The 18,091-nt window shown below is 49.6% G+C and overlaps 3 protein-coding genes across 8 annotated transcripts; all 3 read left to right on the forward strand.

Moving 5' to 3' along the window:
• Positions 1 to 362: 362 nt before the first annotated feature.
• On the forward strand, positions 363 to 8,220 carry FVEG_09661 (hypothetical protein). 6 transcript variants are annotated; one of them, XM_018898713.1, is made up of 5 exons: positions 363 to 1,294; positions 1,344 to 1,961; positions 2,015 to 2,126; positions 2,176 to 6,158; positions 6,213 to 8,220. In XM_018898713.1, exons 4-5 carry the CDS (start codon positions 5,296 to 5,298, stop codon positions 6,445 to 6,447), a joined length of 1,098 nt encoding a protein of 365 aa, XP_018756637.1. In that variant the 5' UTR covers positions 363 to 1,294; positions 1,344 to 1,961; positions 2,015 to 2,126; positions 2,176 to 5,295; the 3' UTR covers positions 6,448 to 8,220. The 6 variants fall into 6 exon arrangements, with proteins under 6 accessions (XP_018756637.1, XP_018756636.1, XP_018756634.1 ...); XM_018898712.1 differs by having other exon boundaries at positions 1,344 to 4,628; positions 4,687 to 6,158; XM_018898710.1 differs by having other exon boundaries at positions 1,344 to 2,126.
• Positions 8,221 to 11,348: 3,128 nt separating this feature from the next.
• Positions 11,349 to 13,682, forward strand: FVEG_09660 (hypothetical protein; the record flags this gene model as incomplete). The annotated part of the gene is made up of 2 exons (XM_018898707.1): positions 11,349 to 11,541; positions 11,608 to 13,682. 2 exons carry the CDS (start codon positions 11,349 to 11,351, stop codon positions 13,680 to 13,682), a joined length of 2,268 nt encoding a protein of 755 aa, XP_018756631.1.
• Positions 13,683 to 16,458: 2,776 nt separating this feature from the next.
• FVEG_16630 (hypothetical protein) lies at positions 16,459 to 16,890 on the forward strand (the record flags this gene model as incomplete). The annotated part of the gene is made up of 1 exon (XM_018905872.1): positions 16,459 to 16,890. One exon carries the CDS (start codon positions 16,459 to 16,461, stop codon positions 16,888 to 16,890), a length of 432 nt encoding a protein of 143 aa, XP_018756630.1.
• Positions 16,891 to 18,091: the final 1,201 nt, after the last annotated feature.

Here is an 18,091-nt window from a genome sequence, read left to right on the forward strand (position 1 = left end):
TGCGCCCAATTGGGCCTCGCAGTGTTCGCATATGGCATTACCAAGCAATCCCACTGTACATCAGCGACACTAGCCCAGAGGGACGACCAGTGCGTGGAGAAGGACTTTACTGCGCAAGAGACCACTTTTTGTCTGATTAGACCATCCCCTGTGGAGTATGCAGAGTGGGCAGCATTTTATGATAGATCACTTAAGAGCCCCAACATAAGGCCTCGACAGCTGCTGGGACTTGTGGCGCTTGATATGACACTCAAGACTCTGATTGGTAGGACAACCTGCGGAAGCGTGCCCGCAGCTCAGGTGAGACTATGAGTTTATAAATCTATGATGCCATTATGAGAAATGAAGAAGAAGATTGAACAGCAGATCTGGTCCACGGTATATCATGAGGGGAATTCAGCATTCTCATTCTCATTCTCATCACACGAGACAGTACGAAAATCCTTTACTATACTAGCACTTTGGCACAGCACATAGTAATTCTTACTTTGGGGAGCTCGTATACTTTACGGGAGCAACGGCGCTGGAAAGCCGGGCCGGAGATGGATCTGCCTTTGGAATAACGGGCTTGGCCTTTCCTCGGGGGGGGGGGCCTCTTCCGCGATCCATAATCCATTCCCATCTGTGTAAGCTGAGGAGGAGCTCTTTTGTTTGTCAGTAAGTCAGATCACGGGTCTCGACTCTTCAGCTCTTGAGTCAGCGGAGACGGGAAGCAGGGGAAAACCTGGTACGCATGCCTGAAATGCGTGCTCCCCTCTTTCAGACCTCTCGCGCTCTCTCTGAGTTAGACAGAGGCTAGGCACGGGAAGAAGTGGATAGGAAACATGGGAACACTCGGATTCCCGTCGGGGGCCCGTATGAGATGCTACGCTGATCGGTATGACCAGCCCAGTTCAGCTCAGGGTAGGGCAGGACAGGACAGGGCCAGGCAAAAGAGACAGGACGAACGAAGTAACTTGCGATGCCGTATGACGAAAGGACTGCAGATGTCGGGTATGCAGTTGAATTGGCCCTGCACATTGGTGTAAATGAGATGAGACGAGACGATGCTACGAGCTGCACACACTATTCGTTCACTGTCCAATACTGCACCGTTTTCTTAATCTGGGATGCATATGTATAGTAGAGATGATGATGAACACTCTGTCTCTCATCATGGCGGAGACTCTACTTGCATCCGCTTCAGACACTGCAAGGGCAATGATGGTGAAATCTTATGTGCCTCTTGTACTGACTGTACTCTGGCATCTTCCGTTCGGTTAGCAGACAAGGGATTCGAGGTATTGCGTATCGCGTTAGTAACTCGGGCTCGCTTCATCCATTTCGACTAACCAGGTGCCTAGGCTGAGTTACGACACAATCGCCAAAGTGAGAGCAGAACAGAAAGAAACGAAAAAAAAAAAAAAACGATATATCACCAAACTGGAAGAAAAAAAACCCTGCCCAGCCCATCTCAGCTGTCTTACCAGCCTTCAGCAGTGTGTGAGTTTACATTACATTACAAGACGGGGGGCGTGTAATGCTACCGCACCGATAGGTCTAACCCTGGACTGATTGACAGTGGGGAACAGACCTAAGAAGAAAAAAGTCAGATCTATGAACGAACACCAACGCCAACGCCAACGCCAACGCCAACGCCAGCACCAGCGCCAGCGCCAGCGCCAAACAGCCTCTCCCTCCAATGGCTCCCTCCACTGAGAGGCCCCTGTCCCCTGATGAGAGTGGTCCCCTCTGTTCCTAGATTTGATTTCTTGGGAGGATCGCTGGGTCGCTCCCCGGGAAGATCGCCCGGCACTAGGGACGCTTCGAGAGCTGACACCAACTGGCTCAAGGCATTGCGCGCTCTTATCTGAGGTGTCTAAGCTACCTTACCTTAGGTATTCTACCTCAGGTACCTATTCTAGCTATTGTAGCGAGCGATAAATGGACGCGGGCCCCGCAGCTACCGTCCCGAGCCTCGCGTTAGTGCTCGCACCACACAGTTGCGCGATGCACTAACTGAACACTCTCCCAGGACATTCATTCCCTTTGTTATGACTTCAGTGTCCCAGGTTCCCTTATCACGTCTGGGAACGCGTTCAGGTCGCGTTTTTACTGGGGCTACCTACTAAGGGAGCATGAGTATAGTATGCCTCGGGTTGGCTTGATGAGCCAAGCAGAGCTAAGATGGGGTAGTTAGTGAGAGGGGTTATTCGAGTCTACTGTACTCAACTCGATTTGACTTGACTTGACCCCTCCATCCTAATGAGGAATAATTCAATGCCCGACGGCGGATAATAAACTCGGAGACATTGAGATGAAGAATTCGAGGGCAGCCTCGCACTATTGGCTATATTGCCTTCTCCTTGATCCAAGGAGTTGCTTAAGGAGTTTCAACTCTATCAATAGAGTCAATTCAGGTGACTTCGGTCCTGTTTCTCAGTTCCATTCTCAGGGTCAACCGAGTCCCCCTCTCGGCACAATTACATACAATCACCACTGGCAAGCGAGGCGGATGCCCTTTGTTCCGTTCTCTTGTCAGTGTCTGTCAGTTTGGCAAGTCTCTATTATCTCTTTTGTCATATTGAGAACCGTGCGCGGCTACCATGAATAGGTTGTTTTAGTGCACAAACTTGACAGACAAGGCATTTCCTTTCCTGTTACGATAGGCGAAGCAGGGGTTCTAACCAGTTTGACTGACCATGACCACGAGCACGCTCACCTGTCAGTAGGAACTTAATTTGTATTCTATGCATATGAGCTGTAAGGATAGATACCGTGGTTGCTCCGCTACCATCCGACATCTCCATTTTCTCGAGGTCAGACTCGAGCCCTTTTTCCCCATCATGATGGATATTTGAGTTTAGCCGCTCTGACGTTACATTCTTCTTTGGGTCTGGTCTGGCCTGGCATGGCTGAGTTACCCAGCACCCGGCACCTTTTACACCTTAACAATTGCCGATGCCACCCTTGCAAAGCTGCAATGCGACTCTGCAGTCTGCAGCTCTACTGTGCAGTGCAGTACATACGTACACTACAGTGAAGTTGGTGTTGCATCCGCAGCAGACCTTCCGATGGTTGGAGTGGATGGATGGATGTGCAGGGCCAACAGAGCTTCTTCTTCTTCTTCCTGTCCAATGACATCACAAGGAGCGCTCCTCTGACGGAATTCTTCTCTAGGTATGACCAGACAGACCATGTTGTTGGTTTGCAGAGTCAGCAGCATCAGCCGAAAAAAACCAACACTCTGAGACTTTATCGGATCAGGGTCCACGGAGGAGAAACTCTACTCGACCTACTCCTACAGTCTACTCCTACTCCTTACACTCACTCATGCACTCTATGCACTCAACTCTATCCGTAATGTGCGGATACGAGCACACAGTTCCCGTGTTCTTGCAGTGAATGCCCCATCCATCGCCAGGAACACCCGCAGGTCCCTTTCGTTTTGGGTGAGACCTGCACCACGCCTCGCCTGTGATTGCTTCTCACGAATAGGGCCAGATTACCTTTCAATCACTCTACAAGTACTCCTTTGCTAAACCTTCTCTCCTGCCGACCCACATCTTCACTTTGACTCTTCGAGTGAGAGATATCCCACTAATCGTTCCGCTCTCTTGTCTTGTCTTGTCTTGTCTTGTCTTGAACTCACTTGTCTCGACACTACTGTATGCTCAGTCTCAAGGGAGTCGAGATATGGGGAAACCAAAAAGACCTTTCGGATGGGGCATGTTTCGCCCAAGAGGTAACACATCTAGGCACGCTCAGGAACATGAACCTTCTGATGGTCTTGGCTTGGGTCCCCTCGACGCGACACTGTCTCACTGGACGGCCTTTCTGAGCGACATTTCCACTCTCTCCCATTCCAGGCCCCGATCATTCCTAGAGACGATATCCATAACTGTCGGAGGCAAGAAAGCTAACAGTTTTTCCTGAGTGAGAAGAGACCGACCGAGATGAGACGATATGGATGGATAGGATGTACGTACTTACAGCCGTACATCCTTACACTAGATCTGGGGCACCCACACAGAGAGGTCCCACGCTCTGGGCGTGGCTTACCCATACTCACCTTGACATTGACATTGACAGGTAGGCCCTGTCCTGTGGCACATGTGCGAGATGGATAGATTATGGAGATTGACATGGAGGGCTGGCGTCAGTCAGTCCAGTCAGTGACACCTTTTTCTCACCCCGGGGGTTATGTTCATGCACCTCATGCAGGGTCCGATATACTATACTAGTAATCACTCACTCACTCAACTTCGCCTCTAGTCTTTCAGGTAATGGGAGAGTGAGAGTTGGAGTCGATGCATCACACACCCACACCCTTTTTTTTCTTTTCCCTGGGATCCGCAGCATGGTCATGGCTCGGCGGCTGCAGGGGTGGCTTTAAAGCCGGTGCTTCGAGCGAGGAACCGTCCCAGAGTCAGGGACGTGGCTTAATCACACACCCACCCATCCTAGTCTATACCTCACCCCCCATATGCCGACCCTTGGTTCAAGCATATTCTCGACTGCCATTATACGTGCCTTTGTTCTGATTCTTCACTTTGTCCCTATTCTCCGAGTCCTGCATTACTCGATGGCAGTGTAGTATTTCTTCTTCTTTCACTTTCATAAACTCAACTTCTCGAATCAAGTTCCAAGTCTGTATTGGTCTCTTTCTCTCTTCTCTTGCTGCTGTAATAACTAGTCGGCAACTAGGCCAGCCAAGGGCGTCGAGGGCCCAGCGAAACATCCCCAGGGACTCTTGATCATAACTGACACAACTTCATCCTAAACATTACACTCACTCTATGCGAGCAATAAACCCACTCGCTCAACTGTGGATCTATCACGCCTCTCCCGTCGCCCTACCTGGACCTGTTCCTCTTCAGAGCAGCGATCTCGATCGGAGCTGCTCGAGTTCTCTTGACCCTTGTTCGCATTCTTGCCCTGGGGGTATTGGATCATAGCTCTGTCTCGCGGGTTCCCTACTAGCTGCACCGGCTGTGTTCAAGGATCTACGGGTGGTTGAGTTAACAGCTTGACTGTCTCAGGACCCGCAGCTCGATGCTGCGTACCTCATTCCACCTCACCTCTATATCTTCAAGGGCGTCCGTCCTCGAAAGATGAAAAAACATTCCCGATCAGACTCACTCACCAGACTTTTGAACAACTTCACTCAACTCTTGATTGTTCTTCATAGCCTTTTGAGACCAACCTTGAACACTTTCACCCTTCATTCAAGGTCAACTCAAGACATCTTCACATCTATCTCATCCCTTCCCCATCCATTCTCTCTTTAACACTCCTTGCTCTCATATATTCAAGATGCAGTTCGAGTCGGATTACCGGTTCGACATGGACGACTCCTTCAGCCTCTGCAGTCAGCCCATGTCCTGCCCTTCCACCACCACCAGCTTCTCCTCCGCCTCATCAGCCTACGACCCATTCACCCCTACGTCTCGACGATCAACACCTCATGAATTCGGCAACATGGACTTTGATGGTCCCTACAACTCTGTCTCCCACCGTGGGGCAGAGATGACCCCTCCATCATCAGCAATGGGCAAGTTCATGTTTGGCCCTGTCAAGCCTGAGCCTGAGCACATCTCATTCTCCGACTCTCTCCCCAACACTCCCATGAAGCGAGAGCAACTCGGCTTCGAGTATGAGCACATGATGGACATGAATATGGCACATCACGGATCAATGGGCTCATTAACACCATCAAACTCCTTTGGCATGTACTCGTATTCTCCTGATGCCTCAATGGGTCCCGCCTCTTTCATGATGACACCCACCCAAAGTATCTCTGGCTCTGAGGCTGCCGAGACCGGCTCATCATGGTCTTGTGCCAACGATAGCCCTATCTCCTTCTTCCCCAACAGACAACTCTCAGGTGACTTTGACGCTTTTGATATGGACCGCCACTCTCAGTCACCTCTTGGTTACCACCTTCATGACCCCAACTCTCCCAACCGCATGCGTGCTCAAAGGAAGTTGATGGTGCATGAGATCCAGCAGAAGAGTGCTGAGCTTCAGCGAGCTCAGATTCGATCATCGAGGAAGCGATCGATCAAGCCTGACTCTGCTCAAGTTGATGTTGTCCGAAGAGCCATGTGCAAGTGTGACTACCCTGGTTGCCACAAGGCCTTCCGACGAAACGAGCATCTCAAGCGTCACAAGCAAACGTGAGTATTTACCGAGATTCCTAAAAAATGAACATTTTCACTAACAAAAAGCAGTTTCCACGGTGAAGGACCTAACCGTTTCTCATGCGAGTTCTGTGGAAAGGACCAGTTCAACCGCCAAGATAACCTCAACAACCACCGCAAGCTACACGCACGACCCAACAGCCGCAACCGCGGAGTTGAGTTTATCCCTGCTGCAGTCCCTGTGATTGAGCAAGAGGAGCGAAGCAGGAAGCGAAGAGCGCCCTCAAAGTCCAAGATTGCTGAGAAGCGGGGCTCAGAATACTAAGCTACAGACAGTCATTGACTGCTTGGCATTGCCTACTTTTGCTTTTACTGATAGACACATCTTGGCTCGGGTACCTTGCTTGAGAACTCCGTCAGTCGCCACTGGTGGAATAACGAGAACAGGGAAGAGTCGAGTCCCAAAAAGGGCGCCACTTATATGAGACACGCAGAACAAGACCCAAGACCCGCGCTCAACTTGATTGGGGCGATACACACACGTTCAGTCAGACACACATATCCAAAACCTACTTACATACTTTGTCTGTCTCGTCCACACACATTCGCATCTACACACTATCATCATATACGGAAAAGACGGAGCTGGAAAAAGAAAGGAATTGCAGCATTTTCTGCAGCCAGACCGTCCCATGGTCGACGCCGCTGCATTAGAGACTCAGGCAAGAGAGTTTTGGGAAGCAAACGAAATTACAGGAGACACGAGAGTGTAATGGTCTGTACGATTACTATGTCTGAAAGAAGAAGACGCGGAAAAGGATTGCCTGACTTGACTTTACTTTACTTTTACTGTTACTGTTACTTGGGGGGGCATTTGCATGATGGGAGTTGTTATCACACAACTAGGTCCACTTCAAAGGTGCAAGGGCGTTTCTACTACTCTTGGGCGGAGGCTTTCTACTTTACTTTGTTCTTTTACTCACTCGGTGTTGAGGAATCTTGTCGAATTCGTTCTTACTTTACTTTTTGGTTAGCTATTCTCTTCTCTTTTATTACCCTTCACATTCTGGACAACGAATGGCTGGGACAATACGGTGGCGACATAGGATTGGAGCAAATAATGAAACAAGAAATTTCAACTATCAAATGAACACCTTCGTCATGACTTTGCCCATAATGATCTCCAAGTGACATATCGACTAGCAGATTTTCTGTTTTGACCTGGCGCCGCTGGGACATGGCTGGCCTGGCCATAGTGGTGCCTGTTCGTGGAGAGACAAGACAGACAAAGCTGGAGATTGCATTACCTAGTGCAGGGCAAGGATGAAAGGCATTCATTCACGTGCTGATTGATTGGCTTGAGGATATGTAGTTTGCGTTTAGAAGCAGGCTTTCAGGTGGCCTATACCCAGAAATGTAGGATACCAAAAGATATCAGATATGACAAGGTCAGCATCCGACAGAGAAAACTTCAGCTTCGGCAGGCTTTAGAGTTTCCGGGACGTCTTGGCCCGAGCGCAGAGCGAGAGCGGAATTGGAGCATTTCACGGAGAGGCAGAGCGAGCAAGCAGTTGAGGGAAAGAGACAGTTGGATGGTAGGATGGGTAGGTTGGGATGGATGCTTTGGCTTCTGACAGACACCTCCATAATGTCTCAGATCTCGGGGTAGGACAGGCTGCCGATCCGCGAGTCACCCTGGCACCCTAGTCCTAGCATAGACAAGGTACATGCACAGGCCCATTGCCTCTGCTAGATTGGGATGAGATGGTAAGATACGGCGTAGCAGCACCCGCTGCTCTGGGTCTGGCAGATTCGATGTGCTGTACATACATGAAAAAGGCAGAAAAGACGGGTCGACAAGGCATTTGGTGTGGTGTGTTCCTCCGGGGGTCTCGGCGCACACTCCGATGGACGTCGGATGTGATATATGATATTTCTGAGCTAACACGAGGCTCAAACGGTAGTGGCTGAGACTGGAGACAGATGATGTGATTGGAGCTCTTAGGTCTGGTCAGAGACATTTTTTGGGAGTCTGGATCTAATAGTATTAAGATTTGGATTGCGGGTGTAACGAAGACACATGTCAAACGGTTTCTGATTTGCAATATTTGCAGAGGGAATGTCAACCGTCTTTGCCTCCCGAGTAGAGGAATGCTAAGATCAACGACATGTAAGCGGCTAAGACCATTGGACACGATCCGCCGCGGAGGACTACCATCTAAAGTTAGTTCAGCAAAAAAACAGCGGATACAGGTATTTCCTCACTTGGAAAAAAGGTCTCTTGGGCTCGACCGGGGGCTATTGTAGACTACGCGGGCCGTGGTGGAGAGGAAGACTCTACTAGAGGAGATAATGCAAACACGTACGGGCAAACCATCGGAAGAGAACAACACCCTCAAGGAGAAAATATTAGAGTTTCCGAGTGTCAAAGGGGTCGTTTAGCATCAGGAGGGTCGCATAAATAGTTCCAATACATAAAATTAGTGAGGGAGGAATAGTTCTTCAGGGAGAGGTGTGCAGCCAGTTTCATCCATCGCGGCTTGGGTCAGGCAGTTTATGGCCAATGGATGTCTTTAGTGAGAATTGCCGTATAGGTGCAATCTAGATTTGTGACGAGATGCGTAGGGATGAGAAAGAATTGGGGAATTATGATGCCAAGCACACATTCACATTTCGCACAGAGACAGGGGACCATGATATGATCTGATATAGAAATGTCGATCATTGTATGAGGCTGAACATGATCGAGTCCGTGCCGACAAGGGGAAGGAGATCTCCAATACTGACTGAGGCGTTTAGGGGTCACTTGGATGGGGTGTCAGGGTGTTTCCATCATCTCGAGAGTCTAGTGGTCGTGGTCCATATGATGATTCACTACATACGATGTCAAGTGGATAACAGTCCGTGGCTGAGATAAAGGCTGACACACAACCCTTGGACCCTTCTTTCTCATGCCGTGTGTGTTTTGCAGCTCGTATAAGGATTCCCACGGGTTCAGTACGGTTGCACAGGCCCTTTCCCGTGGGATCGAGGCGTTGAGGCGACGTTTGTGCCTGGAATGAGCTGAGATGAGACGCCGATGTGCAACGCGAGATGGATCATGGAAGGGGACGAGAAACTACTGGAACATGACACGATAGACCCGATTCAGGGAGGCTCAGGAACAGGAGAGACGGGAACGAAACGCCCGCGATCTCCGTAGACTCTAAAGATATGGGACCTTTTTTGTTATCTAATAGAGTACGGACAGCACTCAGCTCCATCACAACGCCGTAGTTAGCCCCCATTTGAAGAAGAAAAAAAAATGACAAGTTATATGAGCTAATGTCACCATTCATCTGCTAGACCCCGTGATGCCCTTGGACAAATAGGCCGAGAGAGAGCATTACGTCTATCACAGAGGTCGTAGACGGGAATAAAGGAAATAGAGCAAAGACCGGTTTAGTGACAAGGCCGGCGCGGAGACTAGGGTCAGGGCTATTGAGTTACGGGAATGGCTTCGCTGATGAGATTGGCGGGGCTCCACAGAGGTTACCCAACACAGTAATTCACCTACAGTGCAGCTCCTAGTCGAACGTGAAGCCCAGGAACCCCTGGAAGTCTCTTTTTGCGCCATGGGCCGGCACTTGTCGGTGGAAAATAGAGTTTGAACGGACTGGTGGAGGCTATTTCGTGTTTGGACGTCTACCTGTTACGATTGGGTGTGAGAGAATATGCTTTGGGAACGAACCTATGATCGTTGCATGGGTCGTTCCCAGCAACCGGCTTACTTAACTAAACGAGGTTGCAGTCAAAATGGAGAATGCAATGTAGATCAGATAATTAGAAAAACAGGCCTTGTCAAGCTGAAGAGTGATTTCGGGTGTAAGATGTGAAGCCCGTGATCGACGCCAGGCTCTGTACCCAAGAATCAGCAATACTGTACTATACGCAGACATGGGCTGCATGAACAAGCACAAGGCAGTGAGTGAGTGGGTGGATGAGCAAATGGTTGAGTTGATGGTTCTTTTTGCTTCTGAAACTGTGGTCACAGGAATGCAAACAGAGGTGATTGTGCAATGGTACAGCATAAAGTGATGGAGTACAGCGGTGATGATGACGCAAGAGATTAGAAGGCTACTGTACGTAAATACAAAAAGAGAAGCGAAAAAAAGAAAGAAACGAACATGATCTTGCTATGGGGGGGACATGCTATTCCGTGCATTAGATTGCATAGGTAGGTCGATTCCTTTGGCCTATAGAACAGTAAGAACAGTAAGTAATACGTATAGACAAGGGCTACACACAGTAATCTTAGGTACTGTACAGGCGGAGTCTCCCCCCGTCGGGTGAACGTATCACAAGCATTTGCGCGCCTGTACTGGATTTGAGAGATGTGATAGATCGCGGGGAAAGAATGCGTTGAATTGGTTGGTAAGTCTGCTAGGCGAGACAGGGACAGGACCATGACCTACATGGTAATTTGTGGGGATACTATCAGGTAGGATGGAATGCCTGCCACCGGATACTGCACTGTAATGTAATGTAATGTAATGCCATGCAATGCGAGAGGTGATAATCTGTTGAGTTGTGAGAAGTTACAGTGACAGCTCTGTTTTCCCGCGGAACTGCCTGTTGGTCAATCTCGCAGGGTTACATTGGATCGACTGCAGTCTTGACAGCTGTTCAAGGATTTGGATACAGACCCTCTGTAACTAAAAGTCGAAATCTTAACTCAGCTCTGAAGGTCACTGATGACGAATGGACCTGGCCGACGGGAAGCCCTACAGTTCTAGTGACGGAATTGACACAGTGCGCCACGTACCTGATCGACCCCCTGTAACTTAGCTCCGATCTTGGCATAAGCCGTTAAAACAGGCTGCCTCCACTGCCTGCAAAGGCTAGAGAGGCGAGAGGCTAGAGAGGCTCTCACAAAGAGGCCTGTGCGCTAGCCATTGGCTGCTGTGTCACAACCAATGGCAAATTCGCGGAGTATTGCCGTCTGAGCAATGTCATATCATCAATCTCCATTGCCTGCACATGCACTTACTGCTATCAACCAGCTGAGGAGCGGAGCGTCACCACTTTTTATTCCCGTCTCTCTATCTATCCCGCTATCTCTCTCTTACTGTATGCACATGATCTTACAAGTGTGAAGCCCGGATTATCTCGACCGACGCAAACCCCGGGGGGATCCCGGAGCCTGGTTGTCTCGATGCTGGCCCTGGCTGACTTAGCAATCTCGCGATGGCTTCGCTTCCATCTTACCAAGATGCCATCTCTCCCGACTGGCTGCCCCTAGTGGCTCCTTACGTATCTCCCAAAGACTACCCGGCATTGTGCGGCGTGAGTCGCCGTTACTGGGACGTTTTTGCCCCACGCATATGGAGTCGTATCCCACGCTCAGACATTGTTGCCAGCCTTGATGAAGCAGAATATGGTGAGCCAGACTCAACAATTCCCTAGTCTCTTGTCTTCACAGCAGGAAACTGATTAGTTTCGTCAGATATGGATTGGTTGATGAACTCTGTCTTCAACGGCGTCAGTCGGGTAAGATCCGAGACGTTGAGCCTTGTTCGAGTTTTTGATGCTCGCTCCATCAGGGACACATATTCTCTTAGCATGGGTCCCAACCTCAATACGAGCTTGAAGAATGCACTCAAGTTCTTACCAAACCTGATCTGTATTCTCATCGATGGCCATGAAGATCTTGACCCTTCTGAATCCTTGGCAGAGGTCGGACATCAGCTTCAGCTCCTCAGCATGGCCGGTTGCCCCGTGTCACTGTCAAACAAGTTCATCAACACCCTTCGCGGAATTGTCTACCTAGATCTGTCGTATACTTCGGTATCACTCCGTCCCCTATTCCAAGATGATGTGCTCCCTGAATTACGTGCCCTGAAAATCCAAGGCAAGGAGGTCGACGACACCACCGTTGAGAATCTAACCGCTCGATTTGGAACTCGTCTATGGAGCTTGGACTTGAGTAATAACAAGCTAACAGACAAGGCGCTCGATAGTATCGCGGCTCATTGTTTGTGTCCATCCGATCTTCCCCCAGATACCAACTTTGATGTCGAGGGTAAGCTGGAATTCGGACGCACAACCCCTGACTTTGGGACCTGGACTCGCATTGTTGAGTCTGAATGGAGTGCCTCTTTCAGTCACCCAAACAGACATTTCGTCGACGCGCCGTTGTATGATCTTCACGATACATTGCCCCAAGAATGTGCATCTAAACGACTGGACGGGATGTTCCCCATCAAATCAGATGCGGCGGACGCCGTTTGCCGGGGCCTCCTAGGCGAGGACCCCTATTTCCCACCAGCGAGCTTTCAAGCTTCGCAAGGGCTTACGCATCTCAACCTCTCTGGCAATGGGGTCTCAGCCCTCAGCGTCATGAAGCTACTTACGCTGTGCCGTGGACGCCTCGAGCAGTTTAGCTGCGACTCGATGATGCTGGTTCCGCCTCTGAAAGGGACTATGGCCGCAGTGTGGTGGCCTAAGGCGGCTAAACTCTATGGCTTTTATGCTACACATACACTACGACCCGTGCTGTCGTCCAACTTGCAGGTAGTCAAGCTACACCATTCAGTAGTGACTCAAATTCCCACATTGGAACTTGAGGGATTCTCCAGCATGGCTTGTCTGCACATCGCTGAGAACATACTACTGCCGCGGGCTGACATGGCCTTCCCCGAGCCATTTGTCCCTGATATGAACCCACGCATCACCTCACTGACGCTGACACATATTCCGCGACGCTCGAGCGGCCCGCTGATCAATAGACTGATTTCCTTCCTAAAACTCCTCTCTGCGCAGGAGCGTGCGCTTTTTGACCTGTCATCTCGGCGGGGTCCCAGCGTTTTGGCCGGCCTCTGTCACTTCCGGCTCGAGTTCGAGCAGGATGCTTACGAGGGCGATGCCTACACTGCCGGCGAAATAGATGCTGAGGAACTGCTGAACTCAGGCGATAAGGGGTTCAGTTTCTTTGATGACGAGGCCAGCGGGCACCCACGGCCCGTTCGAGAGCTAGCTATCTCTCCCCCTCAGAAACGGGAACAGACAGAGTTTTCCGTTTCCCAAAGGGAGAAGGAGCAGGAGACTGACTACCTGGACATAGACGTCTGGGTGGATGGAAAGTCCACTAGGGTCCAGGTATGGGTCGGCTCAGCCTCTAACGAAAGTAGCAACCCCATGCTACGAGACTATCGAGAACTGGCGTTGCATTACAAAGTGCATGATCGTATCGGACCGGCCTCCCCTGCACAAATACGTGCGGGCGTCCCCTCTTCGGCACTCGTCTTTCACACAGCATGGTGTATGGCGATCATGCCCTGTCGGCATAGGTCAGCCGCCATCAAAGAGCCCACAAGGGTCGAGCTTGACGCGATGAAAGACGTCCTGTTTGAGCTAAAACAGTTTCGACTCCAAGGCAGGGCAAAATACCTCAAGCTGCAAGGCAATTCTGCCAGCGGAACCTGTCCGCCTGGTCCACCCCATGGATTCTGGCTTGGGAAGCTCGAGGTTTCGACTCACCAAAGGGAGCTACGGAGCAAAACCGCAGACTATTGGAGATGAGCCGGGCGTCTAAACTAAGTACCGCCCGAAGAAATTGTACGAGGAATACTCCGGACACTTCAAACTTTGTTTTATCAAATAGTCTGTCAAAGGGTCTGTTTGTGTGTCTGGAACTGGTTCTGAAACTTTTGATACCCTCGTTTTGACGTCGGGCTAGAGAGAACCGAACAACGTCAACGGTGCGCTTGGCATTGAGTTTCATAATTATAATCAATCCGATGGGGAAATACGCGGCTAGCATAGCCTGATATGCACATAATGGGGGGCCTCTAAAAATTGACATTGGTTTGAGGATTCTTAGCTCTAGCTCAAGTGGCAAATGTCGTGTCTCTCATTTCTCCGCCGAAACTGGCGGTTCTTGAGGATGCATAATTCGTCTTTTGGATTGATTCCATTATGACGAATTCCTCTGATGTTGCGCTTCGATGCAATACAGATTTATTCCCTCATAGTCTGGACATTGACAGTCAGCACAAAACTGACAATCCTCTGACCACATTCCTAAGTAAGGAGATGATAAACATTCGCTTGCTAGCCGAGGTATGGATTCCAAGACAGTGACTAGCTAACTAGCAAGCTGACAGCTATAGCGAGTAACATCGCGTCAACGCGTCGTCCACGATAGGCAGCCTATTCATGACAAATGGTGCCAAAGAGGGGTTCCTAGCAAAGTGCCCTGCATTGCGACAATGCAAACTAGAGTCTAGACCCTCAGCTGACAAGGAAAACTTCGCCTACCCATGGACCCTTTTCCCTGCCTTACATAGAAGGACGAACCCTCGTGCATGTGCATCATGGACGAGGGGGGGAGGGGAGAGGGGAGAGACGGAGATGTTCTGCGTTGTGGGTAAGGATGTCTTTGACGGGTTGATTATAGAGTTTGGTGGCACACGGCACAGAGAGTTGATCTTGACCAGTCCTTGGAGGGCGTTGCAAAGAAAAAGGGCCCGAGCTTACCTGGAAACAAGGAATCTGACCTGACCGTTGGTGTTAGAACCAAACTCTCTTCTTTTGGCTAAAATCAGCGGGCTACAGGCACAAGGCACGGTAATTGATAGAGTTTGGCGGCTTTGAAGCTATTCGCAACGGAGCCCCAAGCAGGAGACGGCGGCCCAATACGAGCAGTGCATTCTTGGCGCTAGCGCAGCGACCCGAGCCGTAAACGTTAGCCTCAGTGCCTCACCAGAACGGTTTCCCGAATGGCTGGATGAACTTCTCAATCAGGAAGGAAGCCGAGCATTTGGGTTTGATTTCAGTTCAGGTCGGTCTCTGTCTTGGGTTTCATTTCTCTCAAGACCAAAACAAAAGCGTCCCCATTCGTGCGTGCATACTGCAGGCTCGTGCTGCGGTGGTCTAGAACGCCCAGGACCTGGAAACCTGGAAAGCAGGCCCAGCTAATGTGCGTTGCAGAACAGTCTAGCCTCCATTGGGGCATAATTGTAATCATTTTAGATAACATTTCTGCAACATGAAGAATCAGGGGAATTCTGGAGCGTAACATCGTCTTGTTTTGATGCCAGGACCTGTCCCACGCAGCCGGAACGCAGTGCGACGGGCGTCGCATTACGCGTCGGCATCGCCGCGGCATCTACACATTTCACCTGGTGTCGACGCAGGTGGCTGCCTGCCGGCCAGGGTTCTCGGGGATCATACGTATCGGGGACCTATGGCAAAGCTCCGCTGCTCCCGAGGAGTTGGGAACGGACACTCCCGTTCCTTGCATGGCTGTTCTAGTGAGCCGTTCTCTCGGGTCTGCCAGTGCTTTTCCTTTCCTTCTTCTGGGCAGAGTATGCGGCTGTCATCGAGATCTTTACCAGCTCTATGGTGCTATGGTGCTGTTTAATCCTTGGCAGAGCATGGCATGACATGGAGGAGTTCGTTCAAGCTATTGATCTCTTGCATACTGCAGCTTCGGCGAACGCACATGGGAGGAATGCACCCACTGGGACACAGAGAGGATCAATATCGCGTGAGATGAGGAATACCTTGGAAAGTAGGCCGAAATTCGAAATTTCGTCCTTGGCGGGTCGGTAAACCTCTGCTGATTAATTGGAACAGGTGGCGAAAAACTCTTGCGCCGGCCTGCAAAGCTGTCAATGACCTGTCATTAATTAAGACCTGAACTAGAAAAACACACGGACTGCTAAGAGTGCGTTATCACGCCACAAGCACCTAAGAAACTCGTCATAGTGGTCAGTGCCGTCCGTTCTAGCAACGAAAAGAAAGAAGAAGAAAAGAGCTCAAAAGAGCTCAAAAGAGTTCAGGTCCGGTCCCGTCCGTGTGGGGCCGAGCTGAGGTCCGCCCGGGGCGCGGCTTTTATCGCACAGGATATTCGGGGATGCGCCCCGAAGACGGGACAAGGCTGAGAGATTCAACGGCGGCGGTCTTACAGAATAAATGGGCTATAGCTAGTTATTGCAGTGGAATTGTATAGGGTAACGCCAAGACGTACGTAGGTTGGTGATGTGGTGAGGAAGTGAGAGTATTCAGTCTATGATACACAGTGGTTGCAACGGGATATCAACATCAACTTGGCCAATTGCAACCCCAGGGTGATGCTTACTGAGTTGTCTGTCTGTATCCGGTATCGCTTGGAGGCGTATCATTTACCGTAGGTACACAGATTCCTACACATCAAGACCTCTGATCTGTGGAACTCATAGCCAAGCAGCAAACAAAACATTAATAAGAGATGTCGATCTCGAGACCCCTTGCGATAAACTTGGACATCTAAAACTATGGTTGTACTGTGATCTTTTGTTATCTTCTAAAAGAAATGGGTTGCAACCTCTACGTAGCAATAGCCCATTTCCAACCTGTCGATCTATCCTCAGCATATTCTACTAAACCTGCTGGGCCGGATAAACGCACGCGCGACGCAAGGGTCGCACCAAGTCATAGCGAGCTGAGTCACCGCATGAGTCATCATGTCAATTTGTCATTATGTACAGCACTGCGTTTACGAACGGAACAAGAGGGCAGAAGAGACCGTCGGACACGGGCCGCGGACACGAGCCGCGGACGCGGACACGGGCCCGGGAGCTTTTCCGTCAGATGCCCGGGAATCCGAGATAGCACCTCTGATGTTTCCCGTAGAAACAGACTTGGTACTCAGTTATCAGCTGCAAATCAGTCAGCGTCAGTAAATTATAGCAATAAGGCTAAGAAATGTTTAAATCCAATAGACCACATTATTGGAGATCTTTGACAGAAAGGGTGTCCTCTCGCAAACTTAAGGGATAGGCAACGCGGATAGCTGACAGCTTAACGGGACATGCCCCAAAGACTCGACGGTGATTGTCAGGAACAACTCAATTATAGTATGATGGTATTGGCCTGTAAATCAATGCTATTAAGTGATAGAATAGCTACGAGGCCAGATTTGAATGGCATATATAACTTACTCAGAAGAAAGGAACTATCTAAGTATTACAAGCTCAATATCAACACGAAACACTCCCAAATTAGATCTATACATCAATTGGTCATCAATTCAACTGGCCTAGGCCGACTGAACACGATGAATAATTGTGATCATCTAGAATCATCACAGTCTTTCTTGTGTGAATTAGGGGTGTCATGTAGCAATGATTCTTCGCAGCTGGTTAACATATTTGAACTCATAGCTGTCGTCAAGCTCATGGTTTATCCATGCCACCTAATCTCACCAACTCTCTAGTTGAATGTCCGTAGAGCGATCTTAGAACCGTTAAGTATGAAAGTTCGTAGTAGCATCCCCTGCTTAGCTTTTCAGAAATGAATGTTGACCAAAACAATGTCAGTCCGGATTCAGCTGTATTATCATGGTTTCAACATCCAATATCTCTAGGCTCCGGTCACTATGGCAGAAACCACTATGATTCTTACCAATGAAGGCCGTGTGTTGGAATCTAGTTAGTAGCTTTTTTGTAAACAGGCTTTCAGCAAATTCGCATGTTTCGAGAGTGCATGGGCTTGAGCAAGTGACATATACTACTACCTGAAGTTTTTGACAACACAGCTCACTCACATTTCATGAAATGTTCAATAATACAGAAGATCTCTTGTTTTTTTGATGAGACAGTGCAGTAGCGCCTATAGTTGAACGATGGATATAGCTCGCTGCTAAGGATGGCATCAATATCTTCTCCGGGAAAGGACTGGCTAATTTGAAGGAATCTCTTCGTAGTCGGATTTCTGGAGCTGAAATTACCCAAAGCTTCGAGCCAAATGAGCGTTTCCGGTGGAGTGATATCTCATAGGTATCTTAAATGCCCTATGCAGGACTTTATCGTGTGCTTCATTCGAGGTCGCGCGAGTCCATCAACAACCAAAAGACGTGACTCTGGGAACCAAGACTGATCCCCTTATTCTTTTTAACCCAAAGCTCCAGTATGATACTTGAATTTCATGGAATATACCTGCTGAAA

Source organism: Fusarium verticillioides, chromosome 1 (assembly GCF_000149555.1).
Source record: "Fusarium verticillioides 7600 chromosome 1, whole genome shotgun sequence".
Taxonomy (NCBI): domain Eukaryota; kingdom Fungi; phylum Ascomycota; class Sordariomycetes; order Hypocreales; family Nectriaceae; genus Fusarium; species Fusarium verticillioides.

Bases quoted from the DNA above. Each gene is read 5' to 3' on its own strand.
- FVEG_09661 (XM_018898708.1), top strand. From the start codon at position 5,296: ATGCAGTTCGAGTCGGATTACCGGTTCGACATGGACGACTCCTTCAGC. The intron at 6,159-6,212 runs GTGAGTATTTAC...AACAAAAAGCAG, and splicing joins CTCAAGCGTCACAAGCAAAC to TTTCCACGGTGAAGGACCTA.